Below are 27,374 nucleotides of genomic sequence, written 5' to 3'. Positions count from 1 at the left end.
ATTAAAATTTCTAAGGCGCTATTTTTATATTAATATCTTTTATAAATAAGTCGGGCTACGCAGGTTTCACATGAGGTACCTTCGAAATAAATTATAGTCCAGGTATACTACATAACATAACTATAACAAAACTTATCAAAATCCCAGAACATCATATTTTTAACTTATTTCACTTGTATAAAGGCTCCTAAAAGTATATTTATAGTTTATATTCAATGTGCTTGAATGGAATTTAAATACATATTTTAAGGTTGCACAAGGTTGCAGCTGTTAACGCAACAGGTTGTGATTTCGATTCCCATTCAATGAAATGAAATATTTTTATCCCATCGCTCTCGTATCAGACAAGACACTCCGTTCTCAAATTTCTGCAGAATTCTAGAAGCATTACGTGTTGAATGGCAGAACTCTACGCCGCACTTTGCCTCGACACCAGAGCGAAATGGAAATATAAATGTAAAAAAATATTTCATCTCCTCAAGGGGGAATCGAACCCACAGCCAGCCACACTGTGCCCCTATGCATATAATATTAAGCTCTGCAGTTTACCTAACCTGTTAAATGCAAATTTGTGTAACTATTTTAATGAAGCTAGGAAATAAAATGAACATTTACTTCTATATAATTATAATCTATGTTATGTTTATCCTATTTATCTTTGTTCATTCTTAAATATGATGCTATTTTACGGTGAAATCATTTGAAAATAATATTAGATATGTGAAGGTAACTTTGATTGAAAAAGGTTCTGTTGTTGTTCATATAATACTCTTATACATTTCATTTTCTGAAGATTATTTTTTAAATATGATGAAACTTGACCATGAATTAATAATTGAACTTTACTATGAAAATAAATAAATGCTGAAAATTATTTTTATCAACACGTAGGTAAATCAAACAAGTTGTCAGTTATCGGTAAAAAAAATACCAAATATGTAGGTATTTTACTATATTTACAATAAATACATTTATTTCCATTAATAATATTAATAAAAAATATTTTACAATAAACAAGAAAAAGTTGTAGTGTCGAAGTTCTAGAATAAAGAATATAATACACAAAGCTAAAAAAATGTATAGTTAAATCTATAATTTACAATCTTCAAGCTTTGCATACTAAGGAAGTTTGTTTCCGCTTTATTTTTTTAGCTTGTATTCTTAGATCTATATCTAAAAAGGTAGGTTCCAATTATTATCCAGTATCTTTACAAATTTCACGCAAAAAATAAAAAAAGTCAACGTAAACTCAAATTATAAGTTTGCTGGCTTATTTTGCTTTAACCAATCACCTAATAAAAGACCGAAACAATTTTAATCTCTATACAACACATAACATTTTACATAAGAACCAACAGACACCTTATATAATATGTAATCACCAAATACATTTTCTTTACAAGTTAACATCATTAATTTCTTCAAAACATATTTTTTAAAAGATATTTTAAAAATTCTCTTTACAAGTACAGACTTAAGTATAAATAAACTATGTGATGAAATAAAAATAGAGTGGCATTTGCAATTTTTAAAATAATTTAAAAATACAAAATATACAACTTCTTACACTTCATTAATTGTATAAGAGACCAAACAGAAATTATTAATATACTTAAATTACCTGTATCTATGTTTAATTAACTTAGCTTAATATTGTGTTTGTATTGATAATAACAAATATAACATGAGCACTTTTTAATAGGGCCCCATGTTTATTTATTTATAATTTATATATTTTATGTATTGTTACATTTATTTCTCTCATATATTCTCAAACTTTAGGTACTAGTCACGTTTATTGTATAAAAATATGAAACACTTCTCACCTCCAGTTAAGGCACCAAGCAGCCGGGATGTTATATGCACATACAAATAAATATGATTTTGTTTTAAATATCTTTGTAGCACCAAAAAGTACTCAGCAGTCAAATTATTATATTTGTATGTGCATATATTTAAAATCTAATGCATTTTTACTTTGATATTACATAATGGCTATTTATTTTTTGTCTAAACAAATAAAAAAAAAATATCGTCAACAGCCTTTAAATTGCATATCGACAATTAGCGACTTAATTTGGCTAAAAAAAAAGTAAATGCGTTATTGTTTAGCACTGTTTTATTTTTTGTTTTATCACAATATCTATATGCTTCATAGATCATAACGTTTTACAGAATTTATACTAAATAACCTTGTAGCGACCTTGCATTTTCTTCCCTTTATAAATATTATCCCTCTTGTAAAATGATCTTGTACTAAGTATTTTAATGAAATGGCGAAATTTCTAATATATATGTAATCTGTAACACTCATTCATGAATATAATTAATTAAATAAAATTTTGAAAAGTTACTACGAAGAATAAATATATGTGGCAAATATCAGAAATATTTCAAGATTTTTACATTTGCTTATTATGCAAACATTCATTTAAACATAGGTATTTATTCAAAATGTTTAAACGTAGTCATAAGAAATATGTTAATATTTGGTATTTCTAATAGTAAGTCATTATTTTCAACATGTTAATATTTCTCATGGCTAGTTGAGAAAGTTTGTAAATTATAACATAATTACCTAATCATTAATAAATTACAAACTATAACATAGCATAGTAAATTACATTTTTATTTAATTGTCCGACCGTAAAGGCGAGGGCTGTGGATTCGGATTTTTTCCACTCGGTGGAATGGAGACAAAGAACAGGGTTGAATTCTGCCATTCAACCTACATTGTCTCCAAAATTGGGTAATGCGTGGGAAACAGAGTGTTTTAATATTAAGTTCTCTTTGCCTACCTTGCTATATGATACAGCGTGTAGCTTAAAAAAAGAAATTATACATATATATCATTTGTGAAATTGTGCCATTAATGAAGTCATGTTTCTTCCTTCATTGTTTTAGAGTATAGGAAGGTGAATTTAGTAGTACTTGCGGTGTGTTTAGCGTTGAACTGCTCGGACTCGGCGACAAACATTCCTGAGAGGTGTCCGTTTCAAGGTCGGGTATACTTATATCCTCAAAGTCTGGAATATTCCCTGTATACGATATAAGCTGATTCCCTTCAGCTGAAAGTTGCCCAAGAAAATAATAATTAGTATATTTAAAAATTATGTAGGCGTCCGTTTCTCTCTCAATGCCAGTGCTACTCAAACTGAATTATACTGTGTTTTATATACATTTTTAAAGTACATCAAAAAACAAAACTGATATGTTTTAAAATTATTTTTTGCTGGAACAGCAGATTTTAATAAACTGGCTTACATTTTAATGTTACTTTCAATCGCTGTGTTATTAGAAGCGGTGCAATAGTTGAATGCGGGTAGAACAATTTCACATTTATCGGGTATTTATTAAAAATTACTTCGTATTGCAAAAGAATGAGTAAAAAACTAAACTTTTCGTCATATGTCCATATGTTTTCTTATACTACTATAAAACTCTAAAACTTCTACTCAACATAATAAACAACACACAAGAAAGAACTAGTTTACATCATTACACCATATCTATAAATGAAATAATATATATGAATCATAAATCTACATAAAGTATAAATTCATGCTTTACTTTCTTATTCTTTATAGTTTAAGAATAACGAAATACAAAAATAAACAAGATAAAATATAAAACATTAATTGCATCAAAATTTTTACATATAAATATTAATCTTCGCAAAACATTTCAATGCGCAATTAAAAATGTTTTTATGAAATACACTTCAATAATAATTAATTTACACATTATAATTAAAAATAATAGTATATTAAAATAAAAGTATATTAAAATAAAAGTGGCATAATATATTATTTAATCTTCTTTTAATACATATACCTACATATAACATTAAAAATAAACAAAAAATACATTCTAAGTAACGTTTACTTAACCTATTAATATTAAACATAATGCATATTGGTAAAAAGCGAAAAAGGAGGTGGATAATTCGATGCCCTTTTGTATAAAAAAGTTGTAAATATTGAAGTGAGAAAGCTACAAGTGAGAACTCATGGAAAAATTCTTTTCATCAGCCTATCGCCGTCCACTGCTGAACGTAGGCCTCCCTCATTAAGCGCCAACCATCCCGGTCGGAAAAATTCTTTAGTGTTCTTTATTTTTTGATTAATCTACAATTACATCAGCGTTGCCAGAAGTCCCGATATTGACGGGATTTCCTGATTTTTGGGCCAAATTTAATGGTTCGAATACGTAATTTTTTCCACGCACCGTGAAAAATTACTTTACCTTATTGTATAGAAATGGGTACAATGGGTATATAGTCTCTGAAGATTATTCTTTAAAATATAGTACGTATTGCTTTTAAATATCGTCTTTTTATTAAGAAAAGCGCGACACATAAATAATTTATTCATTTTTGTGTCGCGCTTTTGGAGAAAGAAACTCTTTTACTAAATCTTTTAAAAATCCCGTTTTCCCCCAAAATAAAATAATAAAGTTAAAAATTAAAAAAGTTAATTAAAAATGAATGCGATAGTTTTTTTTATTGCAAAAAATGTTACCCGAACGTCCCAGTTTTTGTTCATGTCTTGTCGGGCGTAGGTAGTATAGTTAATGGCAGCCCTATGCTAGTTTTAATAAGCTGAATCTAGTTGGATGTAATTAACTAATATATATATATATATATATCACATGCAAAAAAGTAATAAATTTTAATTATTGTCATTACAACTTAATATATTAATTATTAGTACCGTCGTCTTCATTGAACGGGCTCTGCGCGCGAATGTCGCCACAGCTTACATTCAAAATTTCACCTTTCAGCTTCTTCGCTTTAATAACAATAAAACAATTACAATCTTACCTAACGTTTTCTTATCATTATTTATATCCTAGATGATTCTTATACTATCTTAAATAGTGACGTAGCAACAGATAAACGATTACGAACAATTCATATAAATCGAAGTAAAATTCGATTTAATAATAAATGAACAGACAATTACATTAGAATTATATGAGAATTTCAAAATATAAACTGGTTGCACTTTACGTTTTTTAAAAAAAATTATTCGTAATCGTGGTTTCTGATGGTAACAGATTCGAAGTCTACATCATAATTAGACCCATATTTAGACCACAATCCACTAATAGACCCGTTACCAATTTCCAACACTTGCATCAGCGTTTGTCGTAGTTGTGTTGTAGGTAGGGGGTTACTTCCCTTGCGTTGTATCGCTGGTACCGATCAGCCAATCAAAATCAATCATCGGATACTGTTTTGTTGTATCTACAATTAATATAAATGTATAGACAAATGGATATACTAAAAAGCTACAATTCACTGTCGGTCGCGGTCGCGCTTACGGGAAACCTGTTATATAGGAAATTTTATTTGCGGCCGTACGTGCAAAAGAGGCGTTACACATAATTTGCAAATATTTCAAATTTCATATATCATTATAATATTCCTCTTATTTACATAATTTGTCTAATAGTATAGCCACTTTTGTACCAACGCCCTTATTTGTACAATATATAAAAAAAATTAAAGCTTTTAAGTTATTCCTGAAAGTTACCGCTTTAGGCCGTTGCCGCGTCGCGCCCCCAGGCTTACGATAGATCGTGTGGAACTAATTTGTTAAAGAGGTTGCAAGTAACTCACCATTGTTGCTACTTTTATTTCTGTCATCCGATGAGTTGTAAGTCAGCCCATAGAAAGGATCATCTGATCCGAACAGCTGAAATGTAAATTGATGTTTCATTAATTCATTATTATTAAATTACCAACCGCATTCAAATACAATCAGGATATAATATATTCATTTCATATGTAGCCGTATTACACATAACTTCGTTATAGTTTATATGTTAGTGGCATTATATCTTATTAAAATTAAGATTTTAATTATGAATTAGGATATTGATTATGTGCATAACAATTAAACGTATGTGCATGAAAGTGACCTAATTTATAAATAATTTGAATGCGGTTAAATTATGATTTTTTTTTCTCCATTAAAGCAAAGAAAGACATCAAAATAAATTAATAATAAATTCGTTAAAATTAATATATCATAATATATTTTGATGCATCATTCATTAATTACATTGTGTTTTGTACGGTGACAAACAGTAGGTCCTACGTTTTCATCAATCTGAGGACAATACAGAAGTTCACTTTTACATTTGTTACTAATAAATTATTTGTAAAACATAAATAAAAACAAAACAATTGTTGTAAAGAAAAATATTCGTATAAAAATACGAGACATCAATGACGTAGTCGATACGAAACGAAATAACAATCGATAATTATTAGAACCCGTTATTACGTATGCGAGTGTCCGCGCGAGGCTCCGCACGCGCTCTCAACACGTTGGGTGCAACGTGACCCGCGCAGCGCTACCAACCTTGCCGCGCTAACCGGCTGTTTACGAAACTCGCGCCTGTGTGCGTCAACTACTACTACATACACAGTCTAAAAATCGCGCCATATGTAAACCTTCCGGTACTAGAAATCATTTTCCCACCATACCAATCATACTAAATATAAGACTTTTTTACAATAATAAGTATATAGTAATTAATATATTATTATAAATATATATATATATATTACTATATAAATAGTAATAGTATAGTGGATCATTACATGTTAAGAACCATACATAAATCATAAAATAAATAGATTTGACATTCTGCCTGTTGAGGATGAATTATGTAATATTCAATTTTAATATAAATTTTGTAATAGTTACAGATTAAATATATATTTTTAATCATCTACTTTCGCTACCTGCAATATTGTAATAACGTTAGTACTATATATTTTTTCTTTATATTGTTTAAAGTCTACTTACCCCCAATAGTGTGTTGGTGTCCAATGAATATGTGTCACCCCTGAGCAGCTCCCTCAAGGAATCCAGATCTGTTTGCATGGTATCCAAATGGTCATCAATATCATTCCTGGAATATGAATATTTACAAATTACAATGGTAAAAAATATACACTTTGAGGGATTGGACAATAATTAATATCCCTTTAAAGTTTACTTTGCCCCATTTTAGTACATATTTCCAGTAGTAACAAAAACGAAAAAGGCTTGATTCTCTTATCCACAGTATTAATGCAATAGCAGTCTAATATAGACAGATATTTATTGAAAATAAAAAGTAATCTTTTATGAAACAATAACAATCTTTAATTAATAAAGACATTTTCAATAAATATTTATAGTAGGCTACTTAAGCAAAGAAAAATTCATTTTTAATAATTATCATTTATCACATACTTGTTTGAATTTGTTCCAAATTGGGAAATATATTCTTCCCTATTTTGACCGTTATCTCTCCTATACCTAAACATTAAAATCACATTTATAAAATATCTAATTTTGTTTACTTTCTCGATTTTCATCAAAATTGAAAAAGATTTAAAACAAATAAAAAAAAGTGAAAACAAGCAATAAATAAAGCAATAGCAAAACTTACATGCTCTGTAACCTATTTACATTGGGGTTATTGTTAACAGTTGCTAATGACATGTTACTCCAATCAAAGTCATCTTGTAATTCAGTCTTAATATCTGCCAAATTTAAATTTCCTATACAACAATTATCTTTAGATTTTTTAGGTTTCTTTCCTATTTTGACATTCTCTGATTTTTCAAGCTTGATGTTGAAGCCTCCTAGTAATTTGTCTTTGGAAGAAATAGTTTGTTCCGAAAGAATAGCATCCTGTAGTGTACTTAGATCATCTGTTGTAGCAACGCCTGCATCACTGACTGAATCATCACTTGCAAATATTTCAGCAGGAAGTTTGAAATCAGCAGATGAATTTATAGTATTGAAATTGCTTGGAGAAAGTAAACTGTTAGTGTTTGTAGACACATTTTTGCTTGTACACCTAGTTTTTGGCCTAGATGTACTGGGCGACTCAATAACATTGTTTATTACTTGTTCCATCGTAGATTGACCTGGAGATGTAGCCATTGTAGGAGATGGAGATGTTACAATGGGCGGAGTATCAGGTATCCTTAGGTAGCCATTGGTATGCACAATTGGGAATTTTACTCTTGTATGATCTAAGAACATTGATTGATTATAATGGGTTTACTAATTAATTTGTAGCATTAGATGTGCCACAATTTCTTTTGATATGTTAAATAAAATATGAATTTATAAAATAAAATATAAATATATTATATTACAAACTAATAATATGAAAATTAATTTTACCTGTCTCAGCTTCCTCTCCGTCTTCCATAGTAACTTGATATTGTGATGCTGTAGGATCAGAGTTTGTAGTTGCATTTGATATTATAGGACTATTGGATAAATCTACAGACACAAAAGCCACAGGGTCCAAAGAATCTTGAGATGCATCATTATGTAAAATATCATCATGAGCCAATTCATGGATTGTTGGACCATCCTCCTGTGAAATTTAAAACAATATATTTAATTACAAAAGAAATAGAAGAGAAATAAAAAAAGGAAGAAAAGAAATGGAAGTGAAATAAGATTATCTATCCATTACAAACCATATTCTCTTCATTTAAATCATCCAATATTGTATCTTTGTCAAGTTTTATATTTTTTAATCTACCGGGGTATGCAGCATCTGTTGTAGAATTGTGTGCGGCACTATTGATCATCAACTGATAAGGCCTTTTCACACCAACATTACTACTACCAGTATTGGATGGGCGAGCCGGTTGTACAAGAGACATCAAGAATTGTATTAACTGAAAATGAAACTGTAAATGAGTATGTATGTTTTTTTTACAAGACGCCAGTCCTGTTTGAGACAAAGACCTGTTTGGTGTGAGAGAACAAATGTGTGACTGGTTGTGGGTTCAATCTCTACTTTAGAAAATGAAATATTTATTTAAATTTATGTTTTCAAAAGCAAAGCATGTCATAGTTCCGTTTTGCTGGGGGTGAAAGACAGTGTAAAGCTAATTAAATTAATTTATTTTTAATTCACACTGTATCTTACACTTGTTAGCAGGGTAGGAAATGGGAACCTGGGAACCTGGAGTTAAGACACATCGATCCCATTCTTAACAAGTTAGTTTCCCACTTTTCACCAAATTCCGGAGGCTTATGTTGAGTGATGGAACTCATTTTGCATTATTTATAATTTAAAAACTAAAAAAAAAAGTATAAAGTAAAACATACATTGTTTACAATTTGTTGCTGTTTTATGTGTTTTTGTCTTAGTATAGCCACTTCTCTCCATAACGCCTCATTTTCTTGTTTCATAGCACTAAATTTAGCATCAAGGCTCTCTTGTTTACCTTTCATTTGCTTAACATCTGCTAATACTTTGTTCATTAATTCTGGTTTTAAGAGTATTTTTTCTCCACTCTCATTACTTGCAACAATTGACTTGGGGTTGGCAATTTTTCTTTTTATATGCTCTAACAGGTAAGCATGACCCTTCATAAAACATGGATGAGAAAACTCAATCTCATCTTTTTCATATCGCAAACCTCCATTTTCCACAGAGGTTATTTTATGAAATCCATACATATTTAATTGTCTGATGAAACTTGCCATATTGTTGTGTTTATAATATAGGGGTAATAACTCTTTAGCAAAGTCTGCTTGATTTTTAATAACAAATATTTTGCCACCCTTAAAATTGAGACATTTTATTATATTAATACATTAATTCTAAGTATTTATTTTTGGCACTAAGTTATAAACTAATATACACCTATTTATGTATACCTATTTTTTTAATAATAAGATTAATATATTGATTATTGAGTGATAACTGCACAATATAATATAGTCATGACATTGCTATCATTTTTATTATTTTATTTAAATTCGATAATAACAATATTTATTATTGTGTAATCGAACGGAAAAGTACTGTTTACAAAATGTCAAACCAGAATGTAATGGCTTAGTAACTAATTTATAAGCAAATCTTTAAAGAGAGAAAGTAAAATGTTTGTTAGTACTGAAGTCATATAAATTATCTACTTTAAAAATTCAAGAGCATGGTGTAAAACGTGACATGTAACTATTTATTTATTATACTCAATGACGAACTGTCAACTGCCTATATGTTATAGGTTCCATAGCAACTTTCTAATAAGATAGTAGAATTAATTTTATTTGAAGGTTGTTTTAAACAAAATATATTACAAAAGACATGAAATAGATTCTCACAATTCAGAAATTAATACTTACGGGGCTCCATGAAATCAAATGATTGGTGTCTGGATCATTAACCAATTTCCATAGTTTTCCCAAGAAAGCTGGGACACTAGCTCCTATTTCCACCACGGAACGCATGTTCAGTTATTAATTCTTATTTTTATTAAGAAGATTTCTTGCAATTTCTTTTAAATATAAATGAATAAGCAATATTTTGTGAAAATACGTCTAAACACAAATCGCCATTTAATTTACTAGTACATATAAATATCAATAACATACACATACAACACAAAGAAGAACTGTCACTGACAGCACACATTTACAAATCGCTAGCGAATATTGCAGTATCCCACTAAGTACCAACCACCATTCCGCAAAACCAAATAATTATGTAAATAAAGATGCGTTCTTCTTAACATCGAATTTACACATAACATAACTGTTGTAACTTTACGTTATCCATTTAATTAATAACACTCAGTAACATTTAATTTAATCAGAAACATTTTTTTCTCTTTGTCTATAAAGAACTCAGTACTCCATTCAAATGACTGATCAGCTGCTATTAGTTTGTGTGGAAAAACTGGATTAAAATATATAGATTTGAATTTAACATTTACAAACTCATATCTGAGAATTTTTTATAAATTTTAAATAATCCTGAATTAATAAGGTAGGTAGCAGTGGAAACTATTGAATTATATTTTTTTAAGCTTCACACAGTATCCCGCATATAGCAGTATAGGAAGACACTCCGCTCTCCACTTTCCGCCGAATTCTGGAGACATTGCGAGTTGAGTGGCTTTTAATAATTTAAAAAAATATATATAATAGTATAATAAAATATATAATAATAATTGAGAGTAATTGTAAATTGTAAACAAAATGTTTACAATATGTAATGCTGATTAAATTAAAGAAAACTAAATGACATGACACTCTGTTCGATGTTAAATATCAATTTTATTAATATTAAAATGTCTTTAATTATTAATTTAGTTCTAATTTTCTAAATACATTCACGCATCGAGACAAGCTTAAGTTAAGCTTGTAATGTCAATAGTTATTGTGATTCTAGCAACATTTATTTTGTAATTTGTCAAAAGCAGCAAATCGCAAAGGAAATAGGAATTGGGCTTGAGAATCGACTGCAATTGTCAATAGGTATACATAATACATACTTATATTGCTACGTCATTTTTGAAGTATGATTTTTATCCATAGTGGTTAAAACTTGCTGAATTGTCTCAAACTCTCAAGTCAGTATATAAAACTAAATCTTATGACAAGTCGTGTGTGTGCTTATTAAATATTATTTTGAATATTTGATATAAATATTTTATTACTATTTGACATAGGTATCCAAATAAATTTATTCTTTAAACTCGGGTTAGGTTGTTGCTACCGGTCATTTCGTAACTCTTGTATTAAGTTTGCTTTACTGTATTTTATTTAAATTGTGATCTTTGACTTTATTTGTTAAAACAGACGTGCATTCAAATTCCTTCGAGTCCTCAACGCACTATGGAGGTATAATTAATCTATTTTATTAAATTACACTTTAATATTAGAAATTGATCAAATAACTTATTTATAATTTTATATTTTAGATCGAAATTTTGAGCACATCTGGTTCAAAACCTTTGGGAAAAGTACATGTTAATGCTGATTCTACTATTAAAGATGTGAAGGACAAAATACATCAAAGTATAAAAAAATCTCTGTACCCAGACAGACAATCTATTAAATTAGAAGCAAAAGGAAGATCATTAAAAGACGAAAGTACCCTTAAGTCTCTTAACCTTGACAATGGATCAAAATTATATTTACAAGATTTAGGTCCTCAAATCTCATGGAGAAATGTATTTTTGGCTGAATATGCTGGCCCTCTGTTTGTATATTTATGGGTGTACCAGAGACCCTGGGTTCTTTACGGAAGTGATACAGCTCCTCCTGGGACAGTGGCTACGTAAGATAATTTTGACAGATTACTATTTATAAAGTTTACTATATTAATATTATATTCAATTCTCGAGATTATTGACTTGCCAAATACCTGACTGAGCACAGTGAATGTAGGGTAAAGCCCACAAAAACCAATATTTATGTCTCACTTTATCTGTTTAGAAGACAGCTCCAATATACAATGTCTTCTTTATGTAGGAAAGTAGAGAAGGGAGTGTGTGGATACTTGATTATCTTGGCAAAACTTTCATTGCATCTTACTTTTAACAATTTGAACTTTCAGGATAGCTGCTGCTTGCTGGTCAGTTCATTATGCTAAACGTCTTCTAGAAACATTATTTGTCCACCGTTTTTCTCATGGGACAATGCCACTACGCAATTTATTTAAAAATTGTGCATATTATTGGCTATTTACCCTCTACATTGCATACCACATCAATCATCCTCTCTTCACTGCTCCTTGTAACGTCTGTGTGTATGTTGGTGTAGCAGGATTCACTGTAAGTAACTGCCAAACTGAACATTAATTTACTAATTTCTTAATTTATGTATTAGACATAACCAATAAATTAAGTTATTATTTTTTTTTTCATCTAAAAATTATTAAACATTTTTTACTCATGTGGATTTTAGAGATGTTTTTTACACAACTTCATTATTAGAAATCATAATATAATTGAATATGTATTTCCAGATATGTGAACTGGGTAACTTAAGCATTCATATTTTGCTTAAGAATCTACGACCTCCAGGCACCAAAGAAAGACGCATCCCAAGACCTGATGGGAACCCCTTCTCTCTGCTTTTCAACTTTGTGTCATGTCCAAATTACACTTACGAGTTTGGATCTTGGCTTTTCTTTACAGTTATGACTAAATGTGCTCCAGGTAAGTGTATGATGTTACAAATTAATTCTTCTGTTAGTTTCACATTTTACAATTTACAAACCTAATCCTAGTTTTCTGTTCAATGTTCAAGACAGTGTTTTAAGTGGTGGAAGTTAATGAAGTTTTTCTAGTAAAAATAATTATTAGTCAGTTGTTGTGCCACTCCACCACAAAAACCTATGTCAATTAGGTTGGTTCATTCTTGCCTTCATTTATATAATATTGAAATGTGATATGTATAAATATAAGCTGAGTATCAAGCGAGACTTATGTACTTTCTACCTGAATCTCGCATTGTTAGCAACAAGGCACAATCTTTGGTTCCACAAATTAAAATATTTAATATTTGGTTACTTAAGTGGGAATCGAACCGATCACAGTAACACTAGTACCCGTGCGCCACGACGGTCTCAGATTTGTAATTAGTAATTAATGAACATATTTTAAGGGCAGCCAGTACACCTTCAAAATACTAAAATTAATAAAAATAAACCTTAATAAATTATTATTCAAGAGGCAACAATTTCGTTACATGGCCTTATCATGACCTTAAATGTAATTAATTAACAACATAATTTATGCTACTATTGTAGCAAATATCAGCTCTATGTACATTGACATAGAGTGTAGAAACCTATGTATAAATAATTGTGAAAGTAATTGATAGTATAGGTTTATAAAGAATTAAAGATAAAGATTAAATAAAAAATATTGACGTAATCGCGCTGTAGAACTGACTGACTAAGCATTATGATTATAGGTAGGCTCATAGATAAATCACGGAGTACAGATGTACCATTCAACATGCTTTGTATAGTGGTGGAACTTTACAGTTACTTGATTGTGATGAATCTCAATTTAAGCATTTGTTCTATTAGATTAAAAAAAGATCAGAAAATAACTCCTAAGGAAGTGTAGAATGCAGTGATTTTTCTCTAGATTCTTTGCCTATTAAACAAACAGACGATATATTAAATACAAAAAAACAAAGAATCAAAAGTCATAATGTTATTATAATTGAAAAAAATACCTTAACACAATACATTAATAAAAACAGTTAATATAATAATAAATAACCTGATTCCCATCTCAATAGAATATAATTATTATACATTATCATACACATAGAATGAAACCAAAATTGTATATTTCAAAATTAATTGTTTTAATTGTTACAATGGAAAACCATATTCTCACATTATAATGTGTTGATAAAATATTACAATTAGTTTTTTTATTGCCATGGAAATATGTTAAAAATTAACTTTTTTTCCTGAAGACATGCTCTGCTTTTTTTTTTTTTATGGAAAAAGGACAAGGCAAACGAGCGAGCGAGCTTCGAGCTTTCCGGTCGAATAAGATATATAGCGCGTTTTATCTCACCAGATCAGTCGAGTTCGATTCCCCACTTGGGATTTCCTCGTTCAAGTGAAAAAACTAAGCGCGGCGTTGAGTTCGTCACTAAATACGCAATGTCTCTAAAATGAGGCGGAAAGTGAAAAACGCATTGGTTTAAAACTAGGATTCCTTTGCTTACTCTGCTCTATGCATCCCGCATATATATATTCATTATAATAATAATGAAGTTATATTATAATTGTCATCTTTTCCAGCTGGATTATTCGCGATTGTTGGTCTCTATCAAATGTCAGTGTGGGCCCTCGGCAAGCATCGCAACTACAAGAAAGAATTTCCGGACTACCCCAAAGGCAGAAAAGCTATTTTGCCCCTCATTCTTTAAATTAAATAATATATATATAATGTAGTATTAACTTGGGCGTATCTATAAATATTTTACTATGACTCCACTGATTTTCACAGCATAAAGACAATTTGACGGGAAATTTAAATATTATATGTATAAGTATTATGATTATTTGGTAAGCACAAAAAAATAATAGGCTTGAGGTTTTTTAAATATTTCAGTCTTTATTATTTGTATTTTTTTGTTACTGAATCTTCTGAGATGGGCTCGAGTCCCCCCCCCACTCCTATTTCTACGCCCATGAGTATATATACTTCATGAATAGAAGTAGTTATTTTAGTCTATAAAGTGATAGTAATATGTTATTATATATATGATAAAACTCATGTCTTAGATTTCAGTATGGTGAAGGAAATAAAAATTTGTTTTTAAAGCTTTAAGATGCCTCCGACTTCTTCTTTTAACTTGTTATTTTTTATTTATAGTTGTATGTTGTAAAACTTTAATTTTATTTAATTTTCGGTGGGATTTTATAATTATAATTCAAAAGCATTCAGTGAAATACATTTTTTTCTAAACTAGCATTTTATTTAACTTTTTTTATTAAATTCAGTGAAAAGCAAACTCTTTAAAATAAGTGGCGTCATACTAATTAATCATATTTAATAACAATTAAGGCAATAAATTCGAATGTTAAAAATGTCTATTAATATAACATAATAATATTAATCCTTTAGTCAATCTTGGTTTATGTTTCGTGTACTTCATCACTACATCTAGCTTTCCCGAGCAAGCGTTCATTCTCTTCCTTGAGAGTCTCTATTATTTCTTCCCTTTCCTAAAATATAAAAAACATATTTCATTTTATAATTAGCAAAATCTATAACTTCGAAAGTGCTAGTTAAACTGTGTTTCATAAAAACTGACTGACTGACAGATGACTTGGTTTTTGTTATAGCGAAAATTATCGATAAGCACAGGCATAAAAAACCTTCAATATATTATACCTAGTCAAAAGAATATTGATTTAGGTAAATAAATACAGTTGTTTTTTTATGAAATAATATTTAAAAATTATTAAAATATATTTTAGAAATAGATAGATAATAACTTAAAGGAAGTATAAAAAAAATACATTTTATTATCAACTTGATGATAATAACAAGGTTTTGCCAAAGTATTTTAGAAATACTTTTTTAGTCCGCAAACGGGACTCGTATCCGGGCCTCTTGGAAACCACCTAAGTGGTCTTACCACTTCACCACACGTTCTTATCAAGCTAAGTCGAAATTGCTATACACTTGTTAGAACTTATTTTTAGTATCCTTGTAGGAACTTTTAAAATATTTCTGTTAACTAAAGAACATAGCTAAGAAATATTTTTGTATATTTCTTAAATCTAACCTCTATTTGGTGTTTGTAAAGTTCGTCTAATTTCTCTCTATCCTCGGTTACGTGTTTCAATTTAGCTCTTGCCGTTGCTGGTGGGACATATCGAGCTGACAGCCCGAGGATGGACTCCATTTGGAAACACCTTGTTCTAGTAGATTTTAGTTCGCTACGGAGACCGTTTATCTCCGATAGTAAAGTACAATTTTCCTGTAAAAAGGATTATAAGGCAAGTTTCAAGTTAAAAAAAAGTGTAATGTCAATTAGTAAGAAAATATATAGGTAAATATTATATTTTATCAAGGACATTATAAAAAACTTTGTAATAATGATGCTGATTACCACATAATGCTATAAAAACCAAGTCTTTAACGATGGACTTTAATCATGTACTTATGTATTAATCGTTAAATTAATTCTAGTGGCGATCGTAAATGATGTTACCGAACAAAATATTTTATCTTATAAGATGAATTATACTGATAAGCAAAGAAAATCCATTTTATAAACTAAAATAGACACTATAGATATTATGTAAACCTATAGATACATAATTATCATGTAAACATAAAAAGGATGACACAGTTTTCAAATATGCATTTATAGTAAATATCTATAGATATTGCGTTTTATGTAGCGTACACTTCACACTTTGTACATAAGACGAGATTAGAATAAAAATTAAAATATTGATTTCTGTATGAAATTCCGACGTACCTACGCTAGTGTTCGTCGTTTGAACGACGATGGACTTCAAAATTCATTAGATATTATTTTCCGCTTCACGCTGAATCCTGCATGTAGAAGCGCAAGCAGAGGGAGCCTAGTGTTAAGTCACTCCGCTCCCTATTTCTGCCGAATTCTGGAGGCATTGAATGTCGCTTGACACCATAGCGAAGAAATGAAAATATTAAATATTCCATTTCCTCGAGTGGGAATCGAACTCACAACGTGTCGTTTACAATGCCACGTTTGTGCCCCTTTACCACCTAATATACTTACATCCATAATCTTTCTGATGTCACTCTTAGAACCATCTAATGATTTAGATAATTGTAATTTTAGAGCCGCTACTTGTTTCTCGAGATGATCTCGTTGTCGATTAAACTCTCGTATCGCCTCGTCTTCCGCAATGCGACTACGTACAAAGTCTATATCTTCCACATATTTTTGAAAAAGAGCCTAAAATTATTGTACCTTTTAATATTATACGGCTATATACTTAAGTAGCCTACGGCTCATGTAGAGGGAGGCTTTACTGTGTTATTACCTATTCCATTAAAACCAAGTTATAACATAAATTCATGTTCAACTTATCTACTTACTTAGATAATATTTACCTAAATAAGTTATATTTAATAATTATTCACTAATAAAAAAAACCCCCTTAGGGTTTCGCATCCTGCTCGGATAGTTTCTACACTATTTTAATGCAAAAGGTTTTTTTTATTTTTCACACAGATTATATAAGCGCCTACGGTTTTTTAAATATAATTAGCAAATGCACAAATATCTGACTCAACATGTACTTACTATTTTATTTTACGACGCCCTTGCCTTTTATATTTAACTCTTCAATGACCTACTGTTGCAGCAAAACAGGAAATAAATTTACATGTCTGCTATAATTACTATTTCGATATAAATAAAATAATTTACCTTCACACTCAACTTCAACTGAGTGGGATCTTGGAAGTTAGCAGTCATATTGTGAAGATCAATCTTTATTTTCTTTAGTGTATTCTTCAAAGTCATGTTACGATTCGCTTCATTAAAGAAATCTTTCTTTGCTGATGACAATTTTTCATTTAATTGTGTGATTTTCAATTCTAAAAAGGGTAATTAAAAAATAATATACAGTTTAATATAGGATACAATAAGTATTATTTACTATTTTGGAAACCATTTAAAGAAATAAGTCACCTTCACGCTGTATCCCTCTGTATAGCAGAGTAGGCAGAGAGAACCTAGTATTAAGACATGCCGTTCCCTACTTTCCGGTAAATTTAAAATATATTAATTATAATATTTTAGGAAATAAGTATCTATCATTATTATGTTTCATAAATCGTAAGAATAGACAGAAGAATGCGCAATCGCGCGCGTAATTGCATGTATAACGCACATTACTTAAATAGGCAAAATATAATAAACGGCAATGCCATTGTGCCGTACTTAGTATGTAGGTATGCTTGACTGAACACGATGGTTGAGGGTTACAATTTTATTCTGGGAAAAAATATGTTTTATAACAAAATCGCTACCGTTCCTAAATTTGTAAAGGCAATATTCTCTTCGTCTAAGCGTGCTATAAATAAAATAGGATTTGTATTGTGCAATATTTTCTAACCACTACAAAACTATCTACGCAAAAGTTATAAAAAAATTACAACTGAATTATTTACCCCGAAATGATTTTTGTTTAAGAAGACTTTCTAGTGATACTTCCAATTCGAGAATACGCAATTTTTTAAGTTTAATGTCGCGCTCTAACGGCTCTATCTGTTGTGAAGATAAAAATATAGGTATAATGTAACTTTTTAACAGCTGTAACTTTTTTATTAGTTAAGTAACTAATGTCAGTGATAAGGTCTACATGGTAAAAGCAACTTATCAGTCATTTGTTTAGCCATACCAAGTTCATGTTTTGTATTCAATAACTTTAGTTCTTCATTCTGCATGTCGTCAATTTGAACTCCTAACTCTCGTATTGTCCGTTCCTTAGGTTCTATCTAACGAACGGCGCGATAAGGATAACTTGTGTATTTAATCAAAAATGAATTTAATAATATTATTTTACACAAAAACAAATAACAAGTTAATTTTAGTTATTAGATTTCAATAAAAATAAAATCTTTAACACCGCACTCAGAGACTAATTATCATTTATCCGATATATTATTTATTTATATACCATTGTAATGTCAGTTAAAGGTCAAGTAATGTTATTACCCGACAGTTATGTAATGAAGGTTATATTTTACCTGATTTTTCAATTCTGCTATCTTGAAATTTAATACAAACTTATATTTTTCTAGTTCTTGTTTTTTTCGTTTAAGCTCGTATATTCTTTTCTCTTTGTCTTGTATAGTGCCGTCCCTCTCTGATATTTCTTTCTTCAAATCAGCGACATCTCGTTCAAGAGTTGAAATAACCTTTTGAAACTGCTTATGTTCCGCTGTTAATGTGATAAAGAAACTTGTAATTATCATCGTTTCATAATATTAATAGATATATGCTTCAAATTGTGGTAAGATTTACCTTTAAGTTGTAATACTTGATGTTTAAATTCATCTATTTCTTTGTTCGCAGATATCAACTTTTTCTTCATTAGGCCAGTTTCCCCTTTCAAACGTACGTTGGCATCTTTTTCCTCTTTTAATTGAACTTCATATGCTGTTCTTATTTCAATAATTTCACGGTCAGCATCCTCTTCTATAGAAGATTTTATTGTTTCATGCTCTCTTTTGGCCATGTCTGCTTGCTCTTGTAACTACAGAAATCGATATTTGTTTATTTTATTTTTTTATTGCACTTTCCAATTTAATGTAGGTACTCACACGTTTTTTAACGATTTTAGCTTGTAATTTTCAACGAATAATTTGCATATGTAAGTCGTAAATAGTTTATGGATATAAATGAAAGAGTACCTCTAGCAGCATGAGGTCTTTTTCTTCAAGTTTTGCTTCAAACGTAGTATTTAGTTGTCTTAAAGCTTGTCGCTTATTTTCCGCTAAATCTTCCAATCGCTGTTCGTAATCTTTTCTCATACGAGCTGTTTTATCTTCTAAGCTCTATTTTAACATAATTAATATAATTTTTATAATGTTCGGTACAATTAAAATTTATTGGGTAATTAAAATATGAATATATATACCTTCAAAATGGTTATTTTGATAAAGTAGGTAACAATGAACAATTAACGAGTAATAAATATATCTAAGATATTTTGTAGCACACTCATTCAAAATATTGTTTTTATTATTTATTTACAGGAAATGCTTACCTGATATCTATCATATTCACTTATAAGTCTTATATTAAAATCAGCTTCCAAAGCTTGAAGAGTTCTTTCGTGGCCCGACTTTAGCTTTGCAATATCTTGTTGTATCATTCCAATTTCATGTGTGTGCTCATTTTCCATTTGCTGAAAAATAAAACATAAGTTTACAGTACCATTATGAATACATTATTATATGGATGTGTCCATTACTTTTTATGAGGCAGCCTCACTTTACGCAGTTCTTCTTATTTCGACCTTCGAGGACATTGCGTGTTGGGTGGTGGAACTTAATCTACTTCATTATTTTATAAATATTTAAGATATAAATATTTATTGAGCTTGTTTGAATAAACAAAACATTATGCACCTTCGCACCACGCCGACATTTAGATACTAGCAAAATGTATTTATAAAGACTGTATGCAATTATGCAGATTTGTTCATTAAACAAAAAATGAATGCTTTAAGGAGCCTGGACATTATGGTTGCTCTGGCAAGAACAAAATTAATCAAAATGGACTGTTTAAAAGAAATAATACATGACGTTGCTAATGTTTCGAATATTTTAAATTACACCAAGCGTGTGGTTATAAACATAAAATTAAAACTTAACTAACTTCGTTTTTCTCTTTAAGCTCCTCAATAGCAGCACAGTAACCCTCATGTACCTCTTTTAGTTTTTCTGCTTGCGCAGCTTCAGCTTGCCGAAGTTGATAGGTATGCTCTGTTTCCAATTCACTCATTCTTGTACTAAGTAACTAAAAACATAGTAGGTATAGGATGTAGATCCTGGTTACATACTTATAATTATTATTAACCATATATACATAGATACATTAAATGTAATTGCTATAAAGTATTTATTTATATCAATATATTTTAATGTTACCCTTTTACGTTTTACACATTTAATTGTGAAGATAACATTTTTGCTTAAATTGTAAAAGTAGAGGAAATTGGTTCATTTAACAACCACTTAATTTCTATTTTATATTACATACTCACGTTGATATTATTAATCTTTTCCTGTAAATCTTTTTTACTTATTAAAATCTCTTTCGAGTAAGCGAAATCCTTATCAAGGGCTATAGCTCTACCATCGGCATTAGTCAATCTCCATAGACAGATAGAAGAATCCTCTGACACCGACACCAGCGTTTGATCGTCATACGACAATGCAATACCAGTAACCTTTTTATTGTGCATATGAAATTCGTTAAAAATGGCTTTGTCTAACAACGGTAGCTGAACTGCGGTGACGCCTCCTTCGCCACCAGTTATGAACAGCATGAGATCTGAGCGTGATAGCACGATCGTATCCAGAGCGCACGCAATCAGACCAAGGTTTCTTCGAATCGTATTTGAGCCAATTTCTTTAATTTCACCGTCAGATCCAACACCGTACGTCGTCTTACCGTTGCTGTAATATTACAATTGTGAATTTATAATTTATTTATTTGAAAATATTCATTTCGAATACTTATTGATGACTACATTATTTAGAGCTAGGTATATACTCGTATTTCCTAAGGACTTTTCATGCACATTTTTTTGTTATTTGTAATAGATGTTATGTTTTTCGCGACATATCTATTTAAATTTTACCTAATGTGTTATAAAATAAATCTCTTATCATTAAGACCGCCTTTCAATATAATTAGATTTACAACAACGACACAACACTAGAAAATTGCTTTAGTCACACTTATGCTTTAAGAACACCATTTTGTGAAATCATTGCGAAATTTAAATTTGGAAGGTACTAAATTACAGATACAATTCTTTCACTTTTATTTATATTATAGAAGGTATAGATTACATACTTATTGACTGCACAAGCGTTAAATTGATTTGTTTTTAATATCACTTCGCCAACTCGCTGACCTGAAGACATATTCCATTCGTATACCGCGCCTTCGGTACCACACGACACTAGGGTTAGATCACTGGCCGACCATGCTAAGCATGTAATCTAAAAAATGATTTTTTTAGTTTATGAACAACAATCAAGGAAATTTAACAATTATAGATACGAGTATATTATATAATTCCTTTTGTCCAAATTTGTTAGATAATTCCAAATACCGACTGTTGTAGAGTTGACTATTAAAATTGAAATATTACTAAATGATGTACAAAATCCAGAATTCAAAAAATATATATTCTTACAATTGCTACAATATTTTAGATATGAAATTTACCTTTCCATTATGTCCTTTCAAATTAAAAACGTTTTGAAAGGAAACTGACGAAAACACTTGAATAACTTGACCATTAACGGCTGCAAATAGATGTCCATTTGTGCTGAACTGTGCACGTTTACAATTACGTATGGGGAACTCACGCATTACTTCAAAGTCATCAATAAGTACCACCATAAAACGCAACTTATCTGAAAATCCAACGATAGCGAACAGGCCTGAAAAACGTATAAAGTGAATTTAATATCTCATATACTTATACAATACATATATATTAAATATTTCGTTTAAAATCTAAAGCAAGAGAATAAGAAACGCTAAAAAAGTCCTCATTTTATAAAAGCTCATTTACCACATTGACAAAACCATCACGCAAAATTGTCTATTACAAAATGCCAACAATTACCTGTCGGATGTAAAGAAACACAATGTATCTCCTCTTGATACAGCTTAATCAGCTCTACATCATCAGTCATATAGTTCCAAATTCTGATGCTTTTATCGTATTCACCGGACGTCATAAATATCGGTTTCCAGGCGCACATCGATAGAGAATTTATACGGCCGTAATGCATAGCCGGCCCGAGTTCCGTAAACGCTATTTCTGGATTCTTAAGGGATTTTACAACAGAAAATAAATATGATCTTTTTGTATTACGCAATAATTCTTTAGTTTCACTTATTTGTATACGATTTACTGTTTAGTAAATTGAGGCAGTGGCATAGCTTGTGACTATGAACGCGACGGTTGTGGGCTCGATTCCCATTCGGGGAATAAATTATTTTATATTTTCATTTCCTATCTCTAGTAACAAAACAAAGCGCGTCGAGTCCCCTTTACGGTTCACGTTGTATCCCGCATATAACGGGATAGGCGAAAGGAAGTTAGTGTCAAAACATTCCGTATCCTACTTTCACCGAAATCGTCAATAAAATATTAGCTACACTATTTATCTCTATATTATATTACTATTAATTAATTACTTGAAGCATATGTTGTCCGAACAGTTTAACATAGTAGAGTTGTTTTCTATGCGTTGTAATAAGGAGAGTTTCTTGATTAGGATCTATAGCAATATGTTTAATTTCATCCAAAGGAGACCATTGTGGATGTTCCCGAGTATGTCTGACAAAATAAAGTTATATTAATACAAATATTTATTTATCTTTATCTGCAGACAAATATATAAAGTAATTAAAATGTTCAGCCATACTTATAAGAATTTTTAGAAATCCGAAATAAGTTTCTTTTACGCCAATGGTGCGGTGTTTCTTTCTCAAACATATGAACGTATCCTTGGCCACATGAATACGCAAATCCTGTAAATATAAACATTTTAAAATGAAATGATTTTGCGGTTGTAGGTACTCCGTTATTGAAGAGCCTGTACTTAAAATTTAATTGGCGAAGGTGAAGCGTGAAAAACTTAAATATTTTTATTTCATTTTATCACGCTTCACGTTCTGTCCTGCAAATAACGCGGTAGACAGAGGGAACCCAGTGTTAAGGTACTCCTTGTCTAGATTTCCTCTTGCCTATCTAGTTACCAAACCGTCCCGTTGCCCCTTATAAGCTCTTAAATATTTCATTTGCTCGAGTGGGAATCGAACCCACATTCTGTCACGTTTACACGCTTTTGCTCCTGAACCAACGACTGGCCTCATTGTATTGTACATAAATTTATAAATAATATACAAGGATCTCTAATATATTTATGTACCTTTAGCAAAGTTGACCATGCATGTGACAGGGTAGTTTTCGGTATCAACCACCTTTTCTTCACTACTCGCTGTTTCTCCACTAGTAGTACTTGATTTTTCACCTTCACTGGTTCTTTAAATGTAGATAATTAGGTATACATCCGTAATATATAAGGTACGTCTATAATATATGTTCAAAATAGGAAAAAAAGTTTTCAATGTATAGCCATGATAAAATATTGAATATACCTACCTAGTATTTATGTCAATTAAAAAAAACTAGACAAGCGCGAGTCGGGCTCGCCCATCGAGGATTCTGTATAAAAATTTGAACTCGAGCATTTTTATTTTTTCTGAAATTCAGGCTTAACTTAGCTAGAACCGTTTTATCTGAACCTCTCTTGAACTCGTTCGCTGGCTTTAATTTTGCCCCCATTTTAAGGCTATTATTTTTTAGGATTTAACCACAATTGTATAGTTTTCAGATTTTTCCTAACTAGTACTACCTGTAGATGCTGCCAAATTTCATAATTCTAGGTTAACCGGAAGTACCCTGATAACACGCGTAACAAAGTGATCTTATAAGGGTTCCCTTTTCTTTTAAAATGTACGGAACCCTAAAAACAAGCATGTCAACTTACTCAACTTCAACTTTTTTAAGCGACATCTCTAGTACGTCAACCGCACGAAATATACAATTTTGACGCAATTCCCCATTTTCTACCACCATGATAACCCCGTTGTCTGTTCCAAACATAATTCGGTCGGGTGTCAGCCACATACAACTTGTTATATTTATCTAAAAATATCAATAAATATAATCATTAAAAAATATTTTATTTTTGAAATTAAGAGTCGTCCATTATCGTTAATTATATTTATGTGGTTTACTCCTCTTTGGTTTGAAAGCTTAGAAATTGGCAGTTGTTAATTGTTCATTGCTTATAGTTATATGTTGTTATAATTATATATTTTTTTATTCAGCTTCAAGCCATCACCCGGGAACCTAGTGCTAGAACACTCCGTTCTCTTTAAGACACTTCCGTTCCCCACCTTCCGCCAAATTCTGGAAGCATTGTGTGTTAAGTGGTAAAGAAAATTAAAATATTTAATATTTAAGTTCCGTCAATGGTAATCGAACACACAACCATCGAGTTTACAGTCGTATCCTTGTGCCTTTGCAACACCACTGGCCAATAACAGATAAAAGTTAATGAATCTTACGTTTTCAGCCTTACACCAACCCCATTGCCGCCATACAGTTTCAGATACGTTCATTATTCTAAACGTATAGGGACCGCTTATTACGACAAGAGTTGCATCTGTCGGGTTGCACTGTACCTGCAGTTAAGATAACATTTAGCGAATTATATAAAACGACATAATAATTATTATAGAAAAAATATTTTTATTATATTATAGACACTTACACTCTCGACAGTTCCTTGGCCACTTGGATTTTGAGCTTTCGCATGACTCTCCACCTTCCCTTTATCCCAGTTATAATAATATAAATACCAATCTGGTTCTCCAGTAATAGCTACTAAATATTTAGAATCATAAGAAAATTGAACACAAGCAAATTCTCGGGCAGTAGAGTTTTCGAACGGCACAGTAAGTATTTTACGCCTTTTGTAAGTTGTAAGATCATAAATAGTAATAATTGGCTTTTGCCCTTCTTCGGCAATTTCATTCAGCGCTAACCATCGTCTGGAATAAAGAAGATTTTTTCAGCTTCAGGCTGTATACCGCATACATCAGGGAAGGGAGAAATAACCTAGTGTTAAGATACTCCGTTTCTCACTTTCCGCCGAATTCTGAAGGCATCGTTGAATGACCAGAGCGAACAAATGGAAATATAAATTTAAATAAATATTTATGTATTCATTTTCTTGAGTGGAGATCGAACAAGTCGCATTTACAGTCAGTCACATTTTGTGCGTTTTAGAAGTTTTTATTAAGCTAGCATTTTTTTTTATTAAAAAGCTATGCTTTATTTTACTAGTTTGGAAAAATTACATTGTACCTATAATTACTTAGTCGAAATTAATCAAAAACAACACAAAATATAGTCTCCTTAAAATTTTGATTAATAAGATCTTTAAGAGATATTTTTTAGGTATTTGCTATACCTGTTAGGCGACAGGACAAGAGATTTAATAGGCTTATGTTTATCTTGTAGACGAATAAATTTTTGCTTCTTCTGTATATGGTTATGTATGACAATGACGCCACCAGCTGGATAAATTATTTCAGAGTCCGTCATATAATGTGCATTGTATCTGGAAATCAAGATTTTTGAAATTATATTTTTCCATAAAATATGCAGAAAATACAAAAGCTACTATAATATAAGTTACTAAGCTATTATTTTTAATACGTGTAATCCGATAAAACCATTGCGTGTGCTAAAGTTTAGACTCTAATAATGACATAGAATATCATGGTACATATACAACGAAATTTTTCTATAAAAAATCCGTTCTGGCTAAATGCTGACATAAACATTATTACTATACTTACTGAATATCCGTTCTTAATCCATAGAATATTCTTGCCGATATATTAGGCGGAGTGTTTACAGCCATTGTGGGTTTATGTATAGAAAAGTTTATAAAATTACGAACTTCTTTTATAAAATATCAAGAACATAAAATAATTGCCCCTTTTAAGTTCCTAATTTTAATAATAGTTTGTTGGTTTCTATGACAACTGTCAATAGGATAATATATTTGAAGCGAAGTCGTTCTCACATTCGACATTGACAAGTTTAATGTTTAATATTTTGCTTATGTGCACTATATTAAAATGCAAGAAACTTAAAGCAGATGGTACCTATTTTTTAGACACTTCATTTTCCACTTTTAGCCCAATTTTCGAAACTCAATGAACCACCTAGGTAACCAAAACGGGCAGTAGAAAATAATTCTTTCCGCCATAATATAGATCCAACAATCGACCATAGCGTTTACAGCACAACGCTGTGCCAACAAAAATAAATTTAATAAATACAGAGATATTTTCCTCTCCTCCAAGCCTCTCATACAAGTCTTCCATAATGCCGAGTGCCTTAGACCCGAAATCCTTGAAGAAAGAGAAACAGTAATGATTAAATGAATTATATAATTTTTAGTTATTATTTTGAATTATATCTGTATTTAAGAGACAATCGTAGAGCAACGTTTTGAGATACAGATGTAGAATGTGATAATAATGATTTGCAATACTATTTCTTCTATTTTTAATCAGACAAAGCATCCGTTGGATTTTGCCACCCAGAACTGAATGTGTTTAAAAAAAATAAAAAAAATTAAAACTATCTAATGTTATCACAAAATTCTGCCATTCTATTCCTCAAATCAAAAGATAAATTAACTAAATATA

At 30.4% G+C, this 27,374-nt stretch overlaps 3 protein-coding genes across 14 annotated transcripts; 1 reads left to right on the top strand and 2 right to left on the bottom strand.

Moving 5' to 3' along the window:
- Window positions 1-937: 937 nt before the first annotated feature.
- On the bottom strand, window positions 938-10,448 carry Hsf (Heat shock factor). 10 transcript variants are annotated; one of them, XM_085191848.1, is made up of 11 exons: window positions 10,170-10,448; window positions 9,144-9,602; window positions 8,504-8,707; window positions 8,199-8,397; window positions 7,453-7,936; window positions 7,254-7,319; window positions 6,822-6,927; window positions 6,069-6,116; window positions 5,624-5,699; window positions 4,713-4,790; window positions 938-3,068 (listed from the first exon to the last, which is right to left on the bottom strand). In XM_085191848.1, exons 1-11 carry the CDS (start codon window positions 10,272-10,274, stop codon window positions 2,893-2,895), a joined length of 2,001 nt encoding a protein of 666 aa, XP_085047974.1. In that variant the 5' UTR covers window positions 10,275-10,448; the 3' UTR covers window positions 938-2,892. The 10 variants fall into 10 exon arrangements, 8 of the variants coding, with proteins under 8 accessions (XP_085047974.1, XP_085047970.1, XP_085047972.1 ...); XM_085191844.1 differs by having other exon boundaries at window positions 7,453-8,044; window positions 10,170-10,445; XR_014878354.1 differs by having other exon boundaries at window positions 3,050-3,068; window positions 4,713-5,248; window positions 7,453-8,044; window positions 10,170-10,445.
- Window positions 10,449-11,203: 755 nt separating this feature from the next.
- Window positions 11,204-15,277, top strand: Sc2 (trans-2,3-enoyl-CoA reductase Sc2). Of its 3 annotated transcripts, none has more exons than XM_085191854.1 (6): window positions 11,204-11,303; window positions 11,628-11,669; window positions 11,750-12,108; window positions 12,388-12,604; window positions 12,799-12,991; window positions 14,605-15,277. In XM_085191854.1, exons 2-6 carry the CDS (start codon window positions 11,664-11,666, stop codon window positions 14,730-14,732), a joined length of 903 nt encoding a protein of 300 aa, XP_085047980.1. In that variant the 5' UTR covers window positions 11,204-11,303; window positions 11,628-11,663; the 3' UTR covers window positions 14,733-15,277. The 3 variants fall into 3 exon arrangements, with proteins under 3 accessions (XP_085047980.1, XP_085047981.1, XP_085047982.1); XM_085191855.1 differs by having other exon boundaries at window positions 11,285-11,398; XM_085191856.1 differs by lacking the exon at window positions 11,204-11,303 and adding an exon at window positions 11,342-11,497.
- On the bottom strand, window positions 14,809-27,159 carry tous (testes of unusual size). The gene is made up of 22 exons (XM_085191843.1): window positions 26,514-27,159; window positions 26,123-26,272; window positions 25,421-25,700; window positions 25,215-25,331; window positions 24,632-24,789; window positions 24,011-24,123; window positions 23,504-23,609; window positions 23,274-23,415; window positions 22,696-22,900; window positions 22,290-22,507; window positions 21,912-22,060; window positions 21,094-21,508; window positions 20,706-20,846; window positions 20,092-20,232; window positions 19,736-19,879; window positions 19,347-19,578; window positions 19,070-19,263; window positions 18,491-18,587; window positions 17,745-17,914; window positions 17,088-17,267; window positions 16,101-16,295; window positions 14,809-15,534 (listed from the first exon to the last, which is right to left on the bottom strand). The coding sequence occupies exons 1-22, from the start codon at window positions 26,576-26,578 to the stop codon at window positions 15,445-15,447; spliced, it is 3,702 nt and encodes a 1,233-aa protein (XP_085047969.1). The 5' UTR covers window positions 26,579-27,159; the 3' UTR covers window positions 14,809-15,444.
- Between the last annotated feature and the right edge of the window lie 215 nt (window positions 27,160-27,374).

This window comes from Heliconius melpomene, chromosome 10 (assembly GCF_056956725.1).
Source record: "Heliconius melpomene rosina isolate 202511_hmr_F chromosome 10, ASM5695672v1, whole genome shotgun sequence".
Lineage (NCBI taxonomy): Eukaryota > Metazoa > Arthropoda > Insecta > Lepidoptera > Nymphalidae > Heliconius > Heliconius melpomene.
The sequence above is the reverse complement of the archived record's forward strand: the minus strand, read 5'-3'. Positions and strand labels throughout refer to the sequence as shown.